Here is a 17,609-nt window from a genome sequence, read left to right on the forward strand (position 1 = left end):
TTCTAGATATGAGGAGATAGAAGAACAACTGAGTTCTTAAAATGGGCTCCTGAAAATTGCTAACCTTCTGAAGTCTTGTTCTGCCAGTTTTCGCTGCACACAGCATGCCTCACTTCTGCTTTCCACCTTAGATTCCTTTCCAGGGGTGTTAAAAATCAGCAGCTGCAAGAACACGTGATTGAATCCTTGTAGGTAGATGGCAAGTGCCAATGGCACGTGCTAGTTTGTACTTGACAGGGCATAGGACCACATTTCACGTTTGCACTATTTGTCCAAATGAAGTTCTGGTGGGGTCGAGGGGAACAAGTATTGTTCTTGCTTGCAGACACTTCGTTAAAATACAATCTGACTCAAATGCTTTTTCTCCAAGTTCAGCTTTGGGGAGAATGACAAGAATGCCAGTCATAGTTCACAGTATCATCAACTGTTTGAAAGAAACATTCAAGCTGATCCCCAAAGGCATTGCCTACAGGAAAATATCCACAGTGTAGACACATTACAGGCTGTTTTCTTACTACCTGAGGGAGACAAGAAAAGAAGACTAGGCAGTTCCTTGCAACTACTTGAGGATGACTGAAGAAAATGTGATGAGTGAGTCTACCATTTGGGTCCAGGCCCAACAGCCTCATCCTGATCTTCTAAATATTGGAAATGGAAAGTTGAAGACAGTCTTCCTAAAAATGATCTTCAAAAAATATCTCACACATGCTGTGTGCACAGTACAAAAAAAACAAAACAAAACAAATTTTTGTATCCACAAAGAGTTAAGAGATAAAATTAATCGCAATTGATGAAACACTATATAAAATGTTTGACACATTACTGTGCTTAGTCTATTAATACCACAAACAGTCACTTAATTAGTCTTGCTGTTATCCTGCTGATTAGGTAACATTTATGGTGCAGGAAAATAAATAATACAGGATAAGATAGCAATTCAAGTAAACATTTCCTGTTTACCCTTTTATGTTAAAGTAGCAACACATGTGTGTACTTATTTAATATATATTGTACAAGTGTGTGTGTATTTATATATGTGTATATATTTTTGTTCAGTCGCTTAGTTATATCCGACTGTCTGTGACCCCATGAATGTAGCATGCCAGGCTTCTCTATCCTTCACTATCTCCCAAGTTTGCTCAAACTCATGTCCATTGAGTCAGTGATGCCAAGCAACCATTTCATCCTCTGTTGCCCCTTCTCCTCCTGCCCTCAATCTTGCACAGCATCAGGGTCATTTTCAAAGGGTCAGTTTCTTCTCAGCAGGTGGCCAACGTATTAGAGCTTCAGCTTCAGCACCGGTGCTTTCAACGCATATTCAGAGTTTATCTCCTTTAGGATTGACTGGTTTGATCTCCTTGCAGTCCAAGGGACTCTCAAGACTCTTCCTCAGTACCACAGTTCAAAAACATCAATTCTTCGGTGCTCAGCTTTCTTTATGGTCCATATCACATCCATACATGACTACTGGAAAAACCATAACATTGACTACATGGACTTTTGTTGGCAACATGGTATCTCTGCTTTTTAACACAGTGTCTATATTTCTCATATAATTTCTTCCAAGGAGAAAGAGTCTTTTAGTTTTGTGGCTGCATTCACCGTCCACAGTAATTATGGACCTCAAGAAAATGAAATCTAACAGTGTTTCCACTGTTTCCCCATATAGTTTCCATGAAGTGATGGGACTATATGCCATGATCTTCATTTTTTGAATGTTGATGCAACTGTATATGTATATGTATTTTTTGGGGAGGTCTGGTTTAGCTGTGCCTCAAACTGGTTCTCTAGAAACGTGGTTAATTTAGGTCAGGGAAACCATAGATGTTATAGAGATTCTGTTTTACATGATGGCTGAAGACTTTCAAAATTTGAATTTTTGAAATTGCTATTATAATGGAACATTTATTTATTGTGATTGGCATATTCATCCCAAAAAATCCTCTCTGTTTTGTTTTCCATGCATGCAAGCTGAATTGTGATACACAGAATCAAATATTCTAAACACAAAAGACATGTTTCAACAATTAGAACATTTAAATAGAATTTGTGACTACAACATTTCCATGTGAAATCCTGATGCTTTTCTAAGTTAAAATTAATGAAACTCTATGTGAACTTACAATTTAAGGGATGAGATGGCACTAGTGGTAAAGACTCTGCCTGCCACTGCAGGAGACAGGCGATGCGGGTTCCATCCCTAGGGTGGGAAGATCCCCTCTATAAGGAAATGACAACCCACTCCAGTATTCTTGTCAGAGGACCCTGGCAGGCTACTGTTCATGGGGACACAAAGAGTCAGCAACGACTGATGGACCAAACAACAACAACCATGCGGAAAACTATAAAACTAGAGAAACACAAAGGAAAGTTTGTGTGTGATTTTCCATGTTATTATGGTTCACATAAGAAAACAACATACCTCTTGGAGTTCGCAAGTTATCACTGGAAGTTTCAATGCTGGAATGTTTCTACATTGAGTTAAAATCTAACGATGAAAATGAATCAGTGACTTATATGTGTAATAAAACTTAAAAAATTTTACAATCTTACTTGGAAACCATGTTAGATCTGAAATACTATCAAGAACATGAGAAAAGTACATTACCTTATTTTTAAAATTATATATCATTTGTAGCTCATCAAAAACAAATATATGAGTCAAGTATGTTTCATCAAAAAAAATAATAAAACAATAGAAAAATAATTTATTCACTTTATGGAAGTGAAAAAATGGATAGATTTAAGGTATGAAATTCATACATTGGAAAAAATGATATGGTCATAAAATGTCCATGGCTAAAGATATAAAAATAGAGGGAAAATGGCTAATGCATATAATAATGAAAATCCATTTTTTCCCATTATTGAAAAATAAGATGAATACGTGGGTCTAAGAACATACATTTCACATTGCTAGAATCACTACTGTGAAATAGAATTGCTTTTTCTTCACTTCTGTATTTGCTACTTTGTGTTTAAATTGTCAGGTCAGCTAACTGTTCTTTGATTCTAATTTCCTGCCTTCCTCCCAGCTGGAGTTCAGAGGAAACCAATATAGCCAATCTCTAAGCTCAATATGCCAGGAAATTTGGAAAACTCAGCAGTGGCCACAGAACTGGAAAAGGTCAGTTTTCATTCCAATCTCTAAGAAAGGCAATGCCAAAGAATGCTCAAACTACTGCACAATTTACCTCATCTTACATGCTACAAAGGAATGCTCAAAATTCTCCAAGCCAGGCTTCAACAATACATGAACCGTGAACTTCCAGATGTTCAAACTGGTTTTAGAAAAGGCAGAGGAATCAGAGAACAAATTTCCAACATCCGCTGGATCATCGAAAAAGCAAGAGAGTTCCAGAAAAAACATCTATTTCTGCTTTATTGACTATGCCAAAGCCTTTGACTGTGTGGATCACAATAAATATGGAAATTTCTGAGAGAGATGGGAATCCCAGACCACCTGACTGCCTTTTGAGAAATCTGTATGCAGGTCAGGAAGCAACAGTTAGAACTGGACATGGAACAACAGACTGGTTCCAAATAGGAAAAGGAGTACGTCAAGGCTGTATATTATCACCATGCCTATTTAACTTATATGCAGAGTACATCATGAGAAACACTGGGCCAGATGAAGCACAAGCTGGAATCAAGATTACCGGGAGAAATATCAATAACCTCAGATATGCAGATAACACCACCCTTATGGCAAAAAGTGAAGAACTAAAGAGCCTCTTGAGAAAGTGAACAAGGAGAGTGAAAAAGTTGGCTTAAACCTCAACATTCAGAAAACTAAGATCATGGCATCTGGTCTCATCACTTCATGGCACATAGATAGGGAAAGAGTGGCAGACTTTATTTTGGGGGGCTCAAAAATCACTGCAGATGGTGACTGCAGCCATGGAATAAAAAGCTTACTCCTTGGAAGGAAAGTTAAGACCAACATAGATAGTATATTAAAAAGCAGAGACATACTTTGCTAACAATGGTCCATCTAGTCAAAGCTATGGTTTTTCCAGTAGTCATGTATGAATGTGAGAGTTGGACTATAAAGAAAGCTGAGCGCTGAAGAACTGATGCTCTTGAATTGTGGTGTTGGAGAAGATTCTTGAGAGTCCCTTGGACTGCAAGGAGTCCCAACCAGTCCATCCTAAAGGAGATCAGTCCTGAATATTCATTGGAAGGACTGATATTGAAGCTGAAACTCCAATACTTAGGCCACCTGATGCGAAGGGTTGACTCATTTGAAAAGACCTGGAAGCTGGGAAAAATTTATGGAGGGAGGGAAAGGGGATGACAGAAGATGAGATGGTTGGATGGCATCACCGACTCAATGGACATGAGTTTGCATAAACTCTGGGAGTTGGTGATGGACAGGGAAGCCTGGCATGCTGCAGTCCATGGGGTCGCAAAGAGTAGGATTCAACTGAGCTGAGCCACTGAACTGAACTGAACTGAAGCCAGTATTTGACTATAGCCCATAGATGGAAGTGTAACTCCAGTTCATGTTTGTTCATAAATGCATCACTCACTAGTCAACCAAGACTACAAGGCTCAGGACCTAGAACACAGACATGGAGGTTGCCTCAGCTCTTCTTTCTCTCAGTACTGTAGCTTGCTCCTTGCTCTAGTCCAACGCTGGATAACAGATCCCTGAAGAAAGGCCATCAAAGACTTCCAGGAACAGATGGAGAGCCTGGTGTGATGAAGTAAGCCCTGCCGCTTAAACTCTCCTCTCAGACCTCACCTGCTTCACCTGCTTTCTTGGTTAAAGCTTGCGGGGTAGTTTTATGAGAGAGTCTGTGTGACACTGAATGTAGATTTCCCCGTGGTTTCCTTAGTTGTACATGTACCTGGACACAGTCTCAAGAGAAGTCTTGAAGAACAGGTCAGGAGACATGATGTCTAATGATGGCAAGAGCATCGTCATCGTTCACAAAGATTTTGACTCCCAGGATGAGAACTGCCTTCAGAGCAAGTATACAAGCTAGATAGGAAGATGAAACTCATTGCTATATTCTCATATGCTTCCCCTTAAAGTGAGAATTGTTTCATTCAAATTGATTAGGGCCTTAGTAACCACAGGACTCCAAAAATTGCCAATCATCATATTTGGAATACATGGCACTCATTTTGCAAACTGCATCCAACTTTCCATCATTCTAACAGCATTCAAATTTAATGTGTTTTCATTTTCTTAAGTAAACAATGTGTTTTCCTTTAACTTTTAGACATTCCCCTGGGTTTACACTTGAACATAGCTTCACATGCATCTCTAGTCCTATCAAGTCTCTTGTGAGCATTTGCTGTGTTGATGAAAAGCAACAGTCCTAGTAAGAACTAAAAGTGAATAGTCCCATGAGTGGAAGGTACTTTAAAGAGTTTGTTCTTATTTTGGCTGTGCCACGTGGCTTAAGAGGCATTAGTTTCCTGACTGGGGATCGAACCCAGGCCCACAGCAGTGAAAACATTGAGTCCTAACCACTGACGGCCAAGGAAGTCTCAATTACTTTAAATTTTGCAGTTTTCGTCCTTCAGTTTTTCATTCAAGGATTCAGAGAAAGTCTAAATTGCTTTAACAATATATATTAACTAAAATAAATGGAGAACATAGGCAAAACACTCTCTGACATACATCACAGCAGGATCCTCTATGACCCACCTCCCAGAATATTGGAAATAAAAGCAAAAATAAACAAATGGGACCTAATTAACCTTAAAAGCTTCTGCACATCAAAGGAAACTATTAGCAAGCTGAAAAGACAGCCTTCAGAATGGGAGAAGATAATAGCAAATGAAGCAACTGACAAACAACTAATCTCGAGAATATACAAGCAACTCCTACAGCTCAACTCCAGAAAAATAAATGACCCAATCAAAAAATGGGCCAAAGAACTAAATAGACATTTCTCCAAAGAAGACATACAGATGGCTAACAAACACATGAAAAGATGCTCAACATCACTCATTATCAGAGAAATGCAAATCAAAACCACTATGAGGTACCATTTCACACCAGTCAGAATGGCTGCGATCCAAAAGTCTACAAGTAATAAATGCTGGAGAGGGTGTGGAGAAAAGGGAACCCTCTTACACTGTTGGTGGGAATGCAAACTAGTACAGCCACTATGGAGAACAGTGTGGAGAGTCCTTAAAAAACTGGAAATAGAACCGCCTTATGATCCAGCAATCCCACTGCTGGGCATACACACTGAGGAAACCAGAAGGGAAAGAGACACGTGTACCCCAATGTTCATTGCAGCACTGTTTATAATAGCCAGGACATGGAAGCAACCTAGATGTCCATCAGCAGACGAATGGATAAGAAAGCTGTGGTACATATACACAATGGAGTATTATTCAGCCATTAAAAAGAATACATTTGAATCAGTTCTAATGAGGGGGATGAAACTGGAGCCTATTATACAGAGTGAAGTAAGCCAGAAAGAAAAACACCAATACAGTATTCTAACGCATATATATGGAATTTAGAAAGATGGTAACAATACCCCTGTGTACGAGACAGCAAAAGAGACACTGATGTATAGAACAGTCTTATGGACTCTGTGAGAGAGGGAGAGGGTGGGAAGATTTGGGAGAATGGCATTGAAACATGTGAAATATCATCTATGAAACGAGTTGCCAGTCCAGGTTCGATGCACGATACTGGATGCCTGGGGCTGGTGCACTGGGACGACCCAGAGGGATGGAATGGGGAGGGAGGAGGGAGGAGGGTTCAGGATGGGGAACACATGTATACCTGTGGTGGATTCATTTTGATATTTGGCAAAACTAATACAATTATGTAAATTTAAAAAAAAAAAAAAAGAACCCCCCCCCAAAAAATAAATAAAATAAAATAAATGACTGTTGGAGAACTGAATGGAGTATGACAAGAGTCAAAAACCATGTAAAAGTCATGTTAAAATATAGCATAAATCCAACACATTTGAGACACAAAATGATAAAGGTTAAAATAATAAAAAATTAATAGAATCTGCTTAAACATAAAAGATGCTATCGATTGATTTAATACACAACCTCCATTATCACTTGAAAGAGGTAGAAAAACCTAAAATCAAATAATACTAAATACTTAATACCAAAATAGGGGCAACAGAAGGGGGCCAATACAGAGCATGAAAATATAATGTGGGAAATAATTAGAGGTGGCAACGTTATCTTTGTCATTAATATCAATATTCATACACATGAGAATTCCAGAAATAAACACATGAGAAAGAAATTATTCTTTGTTAGAAAGAAGTTCAATATACATAAGAAACACATTGAATCTATAATTAAATTTTTAAAATGCTTGAGCTAAATTTCAAATAGTATAAAACAATGAGTAAAAAATATAACGTTATATAGCAATGTGAACAGAAACACCGGAGCACTGAAATTTTACCTCAATGCTGTGCTTGCGAGCTAAGTTGCTTCAGTCATGTCTGACTCTCTGTGACTCTGTGGACCATAGGCTGCCAGACTCTTCTGTCCATGGGATTCTCCAGGCAAGAATACTGGAGTGGGTTGCCATGCCCTCCTCCAGGGGATCTTCCTGACCCAGGCATCAAACTGGTGTCTCCTCTTGTCTCCTGAATTGGCAGGCAAGTTTTCTGCCATTAGCTCCACTAGAAGTCCAGTACAATGCTACTAGTCTGTAAAAAACCATATATAAAGTAGTAAAGAGAAGAATTGAAACTATCATTTAGAGGAGGAAATTATTGATTAACACTCTTGGGCCCTTAATCTACAATAGGAAATATAACTTGTTTCAAATATCTATAAATCATCCATGAAAATTATCATACATTAGACTTCACAGACGGAGAAGGCAATGGCACCCCATTCCAGTACTCTTGCCTGGAAAATCCCATGGACAGAGGAGCCTGGTAGGCTGCAGTCCATGGGGTCGCTAAGAGTCGGACACGACTGAGCGACTTCACTTTCCCTTTTCCGTTTCATGCATTGGAGAAGGAAATGGCAACCCACTCCAGTGTTCTTGCCTGGAGAATCCCAGGGATGGCAGAACTGGTGGGCTGCCATCTATGGGGTCGCACAGAGTCGGACACGACTGAAGTGATTTAGCAGCAGCTTAGCAGCAGCAGACTTCACAGAAAATATCCATGATTCCTCCAGGGTAAAAATATTTGTATAAGTTGTGTGCCCAGATCACAATGCCCGCAATTAATTTCAATATTATTTAAAGCATCATTTAAAGATGTAACATCATCCTGATAAATTATGTCAAGTCAAAATTAAACCATAGAATTAGACATTTTGTAAGTAATGGAAATTAAATCACTACTCCTCAAATTTTCAGAAGCAAAGATACACATTGAGGTGCATTCATATCCTGGAGACATGAATTGAAAATAAATTAGCCTCATTCATTAAAGTCGACAAGAATATTCATATAACATTAATAGAATAGTATAAGAAAGCATCTGTCAAATGCCCACTTCTGAGTGACTGTGAGTAAAGTCATTCTGTGGAGTAAAGCTTGATCTTCTCAAGAGAGTGGTAGTCTAGCTCATAACTCACATAATCATCATCCAAGTGCTTCTCCTCAGAACAATCACCAGGCATGCAGCAGACATGCTTGTCATGCAACATGTTAAAAAGACTACAACGGAGAATATTTTTAAATGTGTACTCCAAAGTTAAGAGTTCTTAAAATTCATCATCTTGCTGTTTCACTAAGGATCTTCTTACGTGAAACTGTTCTTTTTTCAGACTTCAAGTATATGATACATAAAAGCATGACAATGACTAGGCACTGAGGTGCCCCTGCTCAGATCCACACTGCAGCTCTGTAGTCTTGCCCAGCGCTGTATTCGCACCACCAGCGGAAGTTGTTAGTGTGGTGGAAAAGACAGATAAGATCTAGATGTCACTATAGTAATTATTTTTCCTCACGAATCCCTGTGGAGTGTCCTGGGGATCTGCAGGGCCCACAGACCGCACTTTGAGACCTGCTGGTTTCGTGAATTTCCTGCATCTGCTTTGGTCCGAGTGGCTCTGTAGCTTTAAATTCACAAGTAATTTCCTTGGTTCTTAAGATAAAATCTAACATCATTCAAAAGTCTATCTCTGGGCCCTTTTCCATATCTCCAGGGTCATGCCATGCTATCCCCTACATGCATGAGTACAGTCTACCGACTTCGGTTTTGTTCACATCTTTAAAAGTACCAGAACCATTCCTGTGCAGGGACACTCTATATGCTATGCTTTGTTTTGTATTATTGGTTTTTTTATTCTGGGAAATTTTGTTCTTCATGAGTTACTTGACAAATTCATACTCATTCTTCAAGTGTCATACTTCAAATTACTTCCCTGGGGAGACTGCTGCTGCTGCTGCTGCTAAGTCGTTTAAAGGTGGTCTAAATGAGCTTCCCAGGACACTCACTGCCATCAGCATCTGATACTTCTGTGTAGCCCAGGGCCCAAATGTAAATACCTAATTACCTTCTAACTACTTCTTTCGTGGCAATGTCCTTGCTCCAGTGTGAGCTCTGTAAGGTCAGGGCCTCTGCCTCTCATACTCAAGACTCTCCACAAGGCCAGCAAATAAAGGAACGAACTGCACAACATCTTTCTATATGTAGTTTTACACCATTAGGCCTCGGGGCAAAGATTCAAAAGGAAGAGGAAGAAACATGTCTTCAAATACATTTCATGAGTAAATAAAAGGTACATTTTTATGAAAGAAAATTCTATATTCTTATGGAATATATTGGAGAAGGAAATGGCAACCCACTCCAGTATTCTTGCCTAGAGAACCTCTGGACAGAGGAGCCTGGGGGGCTGCTGTCCATAGGGTCAAATAGAGTCGGACATGACTGAAGGGACTTAGCATGCATAGTATGCATGCATGTAATAAATAGAACATATAAATGCAAGAATCATAAAAGTAAATAAATTAATATAAATAAATGACTTCAGTCAGTTCAGTTAGGTCTCCCAGTCGTGTCTGACTCTTTGTGACCCCATGAATCGCAGCACGCCAGGCCTCCCTGTCCATCACCAACTCCCAAAGTTCACTCAGACTCAGTCCATCGATTCAGTGATGCCATCCAGCCATCTCATCCTCTGTCATCCCCTTCTCCAATAAATGAGTTACATTCATACAAAAAGATGTTATTCCATAACATTCAGCCACAGGGCATCAGATATATTTCCTCTAATTCTAAAAGCAGCTGGATATTGATATTCTCAATATTAATGCCAATATCAAATGTCACTCAAACTATTTCATAGCTGAGGCAGAAATCAGAGTTTTGGAAATGACTGAACAATGAAGAGTCTGAGCTAGGACAGGAGTTACTGAGAATCATGTTCCTTCTTACTTCCTGAGTTTTCTCAGGAACTAGTTAACACAGAAAGCGCCTCGTGATTTCCACTCTGACAGTTTCCCAGGCCCAGCCACTATATTCCTTCTCTTTCAGGTAGACATAGATGCCCTGGAAGTACCACTTCATGGCCAGTGTGGGGCCCGTCCTTCCCAGGGCAGAGTCTTCCTCTCCCGACACCAAGCCCCGGCAGGCGTCCAGGTCGTCCAGCTGCTGATGGAGTCCAGTGCGGAGCTGCTCCAGGAGGGTGGTGTCCCAGGCAGCAGAGGAGTGCTCTGTGTGGAAGAGGTTGAAGCTCTGCTGGAGCATCTCATGGAGCACAGAGAAGGCCTGGGCCTCTGGAGCTGGCCGCCACTCACCTGCTCCTGAGGGAATCTGAAGTCTTTCCTGTAGCCCAGACAGAAAAGAGAGAGATTGTGTTTATTTGATTCAAATGTGAAGGCCTCCTGCTTTTCCAAGTCAAGGCTCTGAGGCAGTTCATGGGCTCAGAGGAAGAGATGGGGTTAGAGACCAGCATCATCAGTGTCATCACTGAGGAGATGAAGAACCATTGGTCAGTTCCTCAAGGAAGCATTCCGGTTGAGATGAGCGGTGTGAGCTTTGTTTCATCTTCATTTCATCTAAGGATCTTATGTTGTGTGCCTCTTAAATATTAAGTTCAAAATGTTCATATTCTGAATTTACCCAGATTCATGTACTACCTCATTTTGGGCTTGCCTTTCACTTCAAGAGCCTGGAAATCTGTCATGAGTTTCTGCTCTTCTGTATCTTTACATTGAAGTAAAATGCATTCATTAAAAACATAGATATTCTAATTCAATGGAATGCTTATCATCTCAGTAACTTGGAACTAATGATATATTAAGAGCTATTGGATCTTTCTTCCTGATGCTAAGATCAACTTTTAAGGAAACTTTGTTAGACTTCTTTTTTCAAATCTTCTTTTGCTGCCTCTGCATAGTCCTCTTGAAAGACTTGATCAGATGTGAAAAATATCTGAGCTTTATATGCATGGATCTCACCTTATTCTCTTCAGCAGAACTTTTAATTTGTCAATTTTGGTTGTATTTACTCTCCATAACTGAGAAAATTACTAAACATTTATTATGTGCCAATCAAAATGCTGAGCTTGTTACAGAGTCCAAGTTGCTCTGTTTGCAGCAGGGTAAATCAATGAATCCAAGACGAGGTGTTGGGAGCAGGAAAGGACTTTATTCGGGAACTGGCTGACTGAGAAGAGGAAAGGCTAGTGCCTCAAAATAACCATCTTGGGGGGGGTCCTGGGTGTCAGACTCTTTTATGAATCAGAGATGGGGGGAGGTGAGGAAACAAAGTAAAGGACGTTTAATTCCTGAAAATCTCTCCCAGAACAGCAGGCAAGCCTCAGGTAGGCGGATGTGTTAGTTGCACTTCCTGATAGGCATTTCATGGGTGGTGTGAAATGGAATATCTCGTGTCCTGTCAACAAACAAAGATGTCATATCTATCTGTGATTCTGGCCTTCCCAAATGTGAATTTCTGGGACAAAAAGAATTGAAGTCACAGAAGCAGATCCAGTGTAAATTCAAGATTGACTCTTCCTGGTTACAAACTAAGCCTATACCAAGATGAGGAATCCTCCAAAGTCACTCTCATGAAAGTAAAGTGTAACCACCGCTCCTGTCCAAGTGTTCAAGTGGTTAGAATGTCCCTTTTTTAGCTCAGGCCATTGTCCTTGCCATGTCCAAGCAACCCACTTTTTTATTAGCTCCTTTTATACGGTTTTCATATTGCTACCTCTTCTTTGACATTTGTATTCCAGTTTGTAAAAGCTGTGCTAATGCTCCTACAATCTTTTCTATTTCCACTTTGAGGTTTATCGCAAAAAAAGGAACAGAAATGTAAATGAATAGAATAGTTAATGTATTTCCTTTACGATTTTTCAAGAGATCAAAACTTTCCATCATTGAACATTCCTAGAAAGTAAAAGGAAGCAGTGAGTGAAGAAGTAACGCACAAAGGTAAAGAGAAAGTAAATGATGTAATGAAAAAACTATAGTGACCTCTGTCCAAATGACAAATGTCACTTAACTACACAAACAGGGATGAAGAGCTCTACAGAGTGACAGATGTCAGACCAGCTTATGTGAAGTGGCTTAGCTGCAGACAGAGCCAGAGGAGGGTAGCAGGCTCTTAGGCACAGTGTTACCTAAAAGGATAGTGGACAGCTTTGCTAACTCCCAGTGTCTATTTATTTATCTTTATTTGTCTGTTTACATTTCTCACTCTTCGTGGATGGTATTGGATTCTGAGGATGTAATCCTATTAACTCACCCTGAAAGGAGATTGCAGTACAGACTGGATGGTCATTTTATTCAGATCTGAGAGGTCAGCTGTTAGCTGGAAGCTACTAGATGTAGTGTTTGGACAGCACATCATGTTCACACAAGAGATGAGATTAGACGTTATAATGTTGACCAGTGAGCTGAGCATTAAGGGAAGGGAAGCAGGCCATCTCAGGGAAATTGTATCCAGTTTCCATAGTTGGATGTGTGAATTTTGTGCCTCATGGGAACAGTTAACAGATACTGAAATCTTATATGTCCAAGCATTGTCAGAAGTACGTTACGTCCTACAATCTTCAGAAAAATCCAGAGAAACTTTTATGATTATCAGTTCCATATAAGAGGAGAAAACCCTAGTGCTGAAGGTCACATAGGCAGTGCAGGCTGGAGCTCTGACATCAACCCAGGAGTCTTGCCCCCATGTCCACTGTCTCATGCACCGGACTGAGCTGTCTGCTCTGACAACATGCTTCCTATTTTAGAGGAACACTTAGTAAGGTCTTCCTTTCCAGTTCCTATTCTTCATTGTCACAAAAGTGCCATTCGCTCATTCCAGGGACATGACAATCATTAGATGAGAGCTGAGTACACAGTTCCCTTTCCACCTGATAAGTTCCAATCCTGTATTTCAAGTGGTGTTCTGTTGAGATCTACAGAGGAGCCTGGCAGATTATGGCAACTACACAACAACTCTGAGAGTCTCTGCTTCCACCTGAGATAATATTCTGAGAAATTATCCAGAAAGTTAAAAAATCCATTTAAATTTACTCTTACTATCTTTGTTTTCAGAAGATTATCATTTTCTTAAACAGTCTTCAAATACTAGGTCTACTCAAACTTTGGTGTGTATAGTTCTCTTAGAACTACTTCTCGGACAGAGCTGAAGCTCCAATACTTCAGGTGCCTGATGGGAAGAGCCCAGTCACTGGAAAAGACCCTGATGCTGGGAAAGATTGAAGGCAGGATGAGAAGGGGTCATCAGAGGATGAGATGCTTTGATTGCATTGGATCGACTCAATGAACATGAATTTTAACAACCTCTGAGAGATAGAGAAGGGCAGGGAAGCCTGGCGTGCTATAGTCCATGGGATCAAAGAGAGTAGACACGTCTTAGTGACGAACAACAATGGGACAGAGACCCCTCGGTGCACTTCCTCTGGGACAGACACCCTCCTGGATTCTCCACATGTGCCATTACTGCCTTTAGGGAGCTTACAATCTATCAGGGCAGTCAAATGTTACATAATTAGAGGGATTACTTAGTTCACTTCCTAGTGAAATATTTAAGCAGATGAGATTATCTGTACTATCTCACAAAGACTGAAGCAAAGTATCCTGTCAAATATTGTAGTGGTAGAGGAGAAAGAGAAATAAACACAGGCAAACATGAATGTTTTAGGACAACCAGCATCTTAAAAAGTGACTTGTGGATTACAGTTGCAAAATAACTCATTTTTAACAAATGATATTAGTGATATTGTTCCCTATAATGTCTGAGGAAGCTTAAGGCCTACTCAGGTGATACCGTAAAGGTACAATCACAACTGAAATTTTTTAAAGAAGGGAGAAAAGGGTAAATGAGGAAAACACGAGAAAAATCAAAAGCTTCTCTTAACAGCTCTTTTCATACTGAGCATTTCTTAGTCACCTGGAAAAGCCACCTTTTGTATGAATATTTCGTCCTTCTCTGACATTGACCAGACTCTTCTCCCAGGAACAACTAAGGAGGTCTAAAAAGCATAATATACGGCTGTGTAGCTATCAACCACAGTGGCACGCATGATTTGATGTTTCCCACCTAGGCACTCATGGTAAAAATTAGCACGTGTATAGATTTCATTACAAAGAGTAGAAAAAGAAAGGAAAGGGCAAACTGTGGAAAAACCTAGAAAATGAAAGTTTCTCTACTCACTCTTTAAGAGCCACCCATCACCCCAAGCCCTCAACCTTGCCTAGACCTCCCCTGCAGGCAGTCCTGCGAGCCCCCAGTGTCCCAGTGGCCCTCCCCGTCTCGGTGCTGCTGGCCCTGGTGATGCTCTGTTCCAGCCCCATGTGCTCCCTGGGCTGTGAGCTGCCTGTGAGCCACGGCAATCTGGAAAGCTTCACACGTTGGAGTCAGATGGAGAGAGTGCCCGTTGTGTCCTGTCTGAGGGACAGGACTGACTTCAGATAGCCTCAGACCCTGGTGCACGGGACCAGGCTTGAGAAGACAGAAGCCACAGCTGTTGTGCACGAGTTGCTCCAGCAGACCTTCCAGCTCTTCAGCACCACGGGCTCTTCTGCAGGTCGGGACGAGAGCCTCCTGGACAGATTCCTTGTGGGACTTGATCAGCAGCTGGAGGACCTGGACACGTGACTGAGGGAAAGAAGGACACCGGAACAGTCACCTCTAGGGAGTGAGAACTCCAGATTGGCTGTGAAGTGTTACTTCCAGCGAATCAGTGTGTATCTCAAAGAGAAAGAATACAGCCACTGTGCCTGGGAGGTTGTCAGTGTGGAAATCAGAAGGTGCTTGGTCTTTGCCTGCAAGCTCATCGGAAAACTCAGGAAATAAAGAAGGCGTTGAATATGAAAACAGTTCATCTGGTCAACTAAATGGCTATTTTCTATGACTCAAAGTGCAACCTTTAACTCTAGTTTTCTGTCAGATGACATATAAGTAATAGCTAATATATGGGATTATTTAAATGTACGTTAAAGGTTTTGTTACCATAACTTTTCAAAACAGATTTAAGAATCCATTTTCCATATCTTAAAAAGTTGTAATATTTATTTATTTAAATTATCAGAAATATTTACGCCGTTAATAGCATTTAAACTTTATCATTCACATTTGCTTTGTATGTATTTTGTATAAGACTGCTCTTGTTTTTCAGTAGAGAAAAAAAGTAATTTGAAAAAACAAATTGACTAGCACACACCTTTGAATAAAATCTAACCCAAAGGCTGATCCTACAAGATAAACTTATACTGAAGTCACCTGAATAAAAAGGGAATGGGGTTACCCACCTAGGGTCATAGAGGGAACAATGGAGAATGTGAGGAGGGATGAATGTGATTCTTGAGACATAGATCAGAGGTGGGAGGGAGATGAGTGGAGAAAAGCCCAGGTCATGGACACAGTTTCCTGCTTGGGGCCTGTAAGAATCGGAGCGCCTTCAAGGATTAGTGGAGAACCACATGCATCATGCAGAGAAGGCACTGGCGACCCACTCCAGGACTCTTGCCTGGGAAATCCCAGGAATGGGGGAGCCTGGTAGGTGCAGTCCATGGGGTCTCTAGGAGTTGGACTTGACTGAGTGACTTCACTTTCCCTTTTCATTTTCATGCATTGGAGAAGGAAATGGCAACCCACTCCATTGTTCTGCCTGAAGAATCCCAGTGACGGGGGAGCCTAGTGGCCTGCCGTGTATGGGGTCGCACGGAGTCAGACACGACTGAAGCAACTTAGCAGCAGCAGCACATACATCATGGGAGGTCAATCTGCATATGTGGAATCTAGGATCCTGGAGTAGGATGTGGAAGGGAGAGTAAGTTTTCTACACTTGGTCACTCCTGAGAAAAGAGTCTTCCTAAATTGTTCAAATGGAGGCAAGAAGAACAAGGCAGCCTGGGGATTGCAGAGACAGCTAAGAGATGTGAGAACCAGTAGCTGCCATGATAAATGTGACTCTAAAGAAGTAAAGGGGGTTTCTTAAGCTTATTTGTATATATTAAACACACATGTCATCCATAAACTTTTAAATAACTCATACAAAGGAAAGCCTACCCTTGACTTCTAGGAGGATGCACCCAAATCCTATACTGTTAACAATTTAATGGGTATCCTTCTAGACATTTTCATATGTTGTTAATAAATCTATACATACAGACATACTAATGTATATCACAGAAATATCCATTTTTCATATACTTCAGTTTCTCATTTATTTATATTTCCTTGCAAATAGATATTTGAGATTTTTCTTCATTTATACATCAAAATAGATTGCCTAGTTAGAAATTGCTGCATTATGTCTTAACTGCAAAACTAAGATAATCATAAAGGCTTATCTTGAAAGTGTGGTAAGATTTATTGCCTTAATTTATAGCACAGTCTCAGAATGGTACCAGACACTTCCTAAGTGCCCTTGACCTACTAACTCTTTGGGTTTGAATCTGCTTAGAAGATTATTTCCTGATGTTCTGGGTCTGTGCTCAGGAAGATGAGGCAGTTCGCAGAGAGCTGGTCAGAGACAGATTCCTGCAGCTCACCCACCACTCAGTGAGAGGAGAAATAGCCATTCACTGGGATGACGAGGCCAAGCCTGTTGCAACAATACCCAGAGCTCTAGACGGAAACATTCCTACCTGGCACACAGGCCAGCTGTCTACAAGGACTCACCCCCACCCTCACTGGATTCTTTGTTTTCCCTGGACTTTAGGAGCTCAGAGTTTCAGCCAGGAAGACACAGGCGTCTGGCAGGCAGTCAGGATGATCCTCTGCTCTTTGCACTCAACTCAGGCAGGAGGCCAGGCCAGAGGGGATTCCCAGGCTGGATCCTAAAATTCCTTTTGGCAGCTTGCATTTAGTTTCCTTTTCACTTGTTGCATCAACTTCATTGCTATTTTTGCCTTCTGGGGTTCATTACGCAATCTCTGATGATGTAACAAAATTCAAGTCACTTGTTGGTTTTGAGTATGCAGATGGCCTTGCTTTGGGCTGTTTCACTTTAAGGAAGATTCAGAAACTGCCTCAGAGACAGGAAACTAACCCATAACCTACACAGTGGGACTTGCTCACGTGTCAGCAGAGAGCCTCTGAGGCTTGTTCAGCAGCTGCAGCCAATGTATTGTCCCTTTTAACCGTTTCTCAACCTTGGGTTAGCCTGACTCACTGCACCCCTGATAGTGATTCTGAGGATTAAAGTCCAGCTCAGAGAACGGCCTG

At 40.8% G+C, this 17,609-nt stretch overlaps 1 protein-coding gene across 1 annotated transcript; it reads right to left on the reverse strand.

The window, feature by feature from the left end:
* Positions 1 to 10,376: 10,376 nt before the first annotated feature.
* On the reverse strand, positions 10,377 to 12,773 carry LOC123465533 (interferon omega-1-like). The gene is made up of 2 exons (XM_045164717.1): positions 12,669 to 12,773; positions 10,377 to 10,742 (listed from the first exon to the last, which is right to left on the reverse strand). The coding sequence occupies exons 1-2, from the start codon at positions 12,771 to 12,773 to the stop codon at positions 10,377 to 10,379; spliced, it is 471 nt and encodes a 156-aa protein (XP_045020652.1).
* Between the last annotated feature and the right edge of the window lie 4,836 nt (positions 12,774 to 17,609).

Source organism: Bubalus bubalis, chromosome 3, assembly GCF_019923935.1.
Source record: "Bubalus bubalis isolate 160015118507 breed Murrah chromosome 3, NDDB_SH_1, whole genome shotgun sequence".
Classification (NCBI taxonomy): Eukaryota; Metazoa; Chordata; class Mammalia; order Artiodactyla; family Bovidae; genus Bubalus; species Bubalus bubalis.

Excerpts from the sequence above, each read along its gene's own strand:
- LOC123465533 (XM_045164717.1), bottom strand. The coding sequence starts at position 12,773 with ATGATGTGCTGTCCAAACACTACATCTAGTAGCTTCCAGCTAACAGCT. Across the intron at positions 10,743-12,668 it reads TACTGCAATCTCCTTTCAGG|GAAAGACTTCAGATTCCCTC; the intron begins GTGAGTTAATAG and ends TCTGGGCTACAG.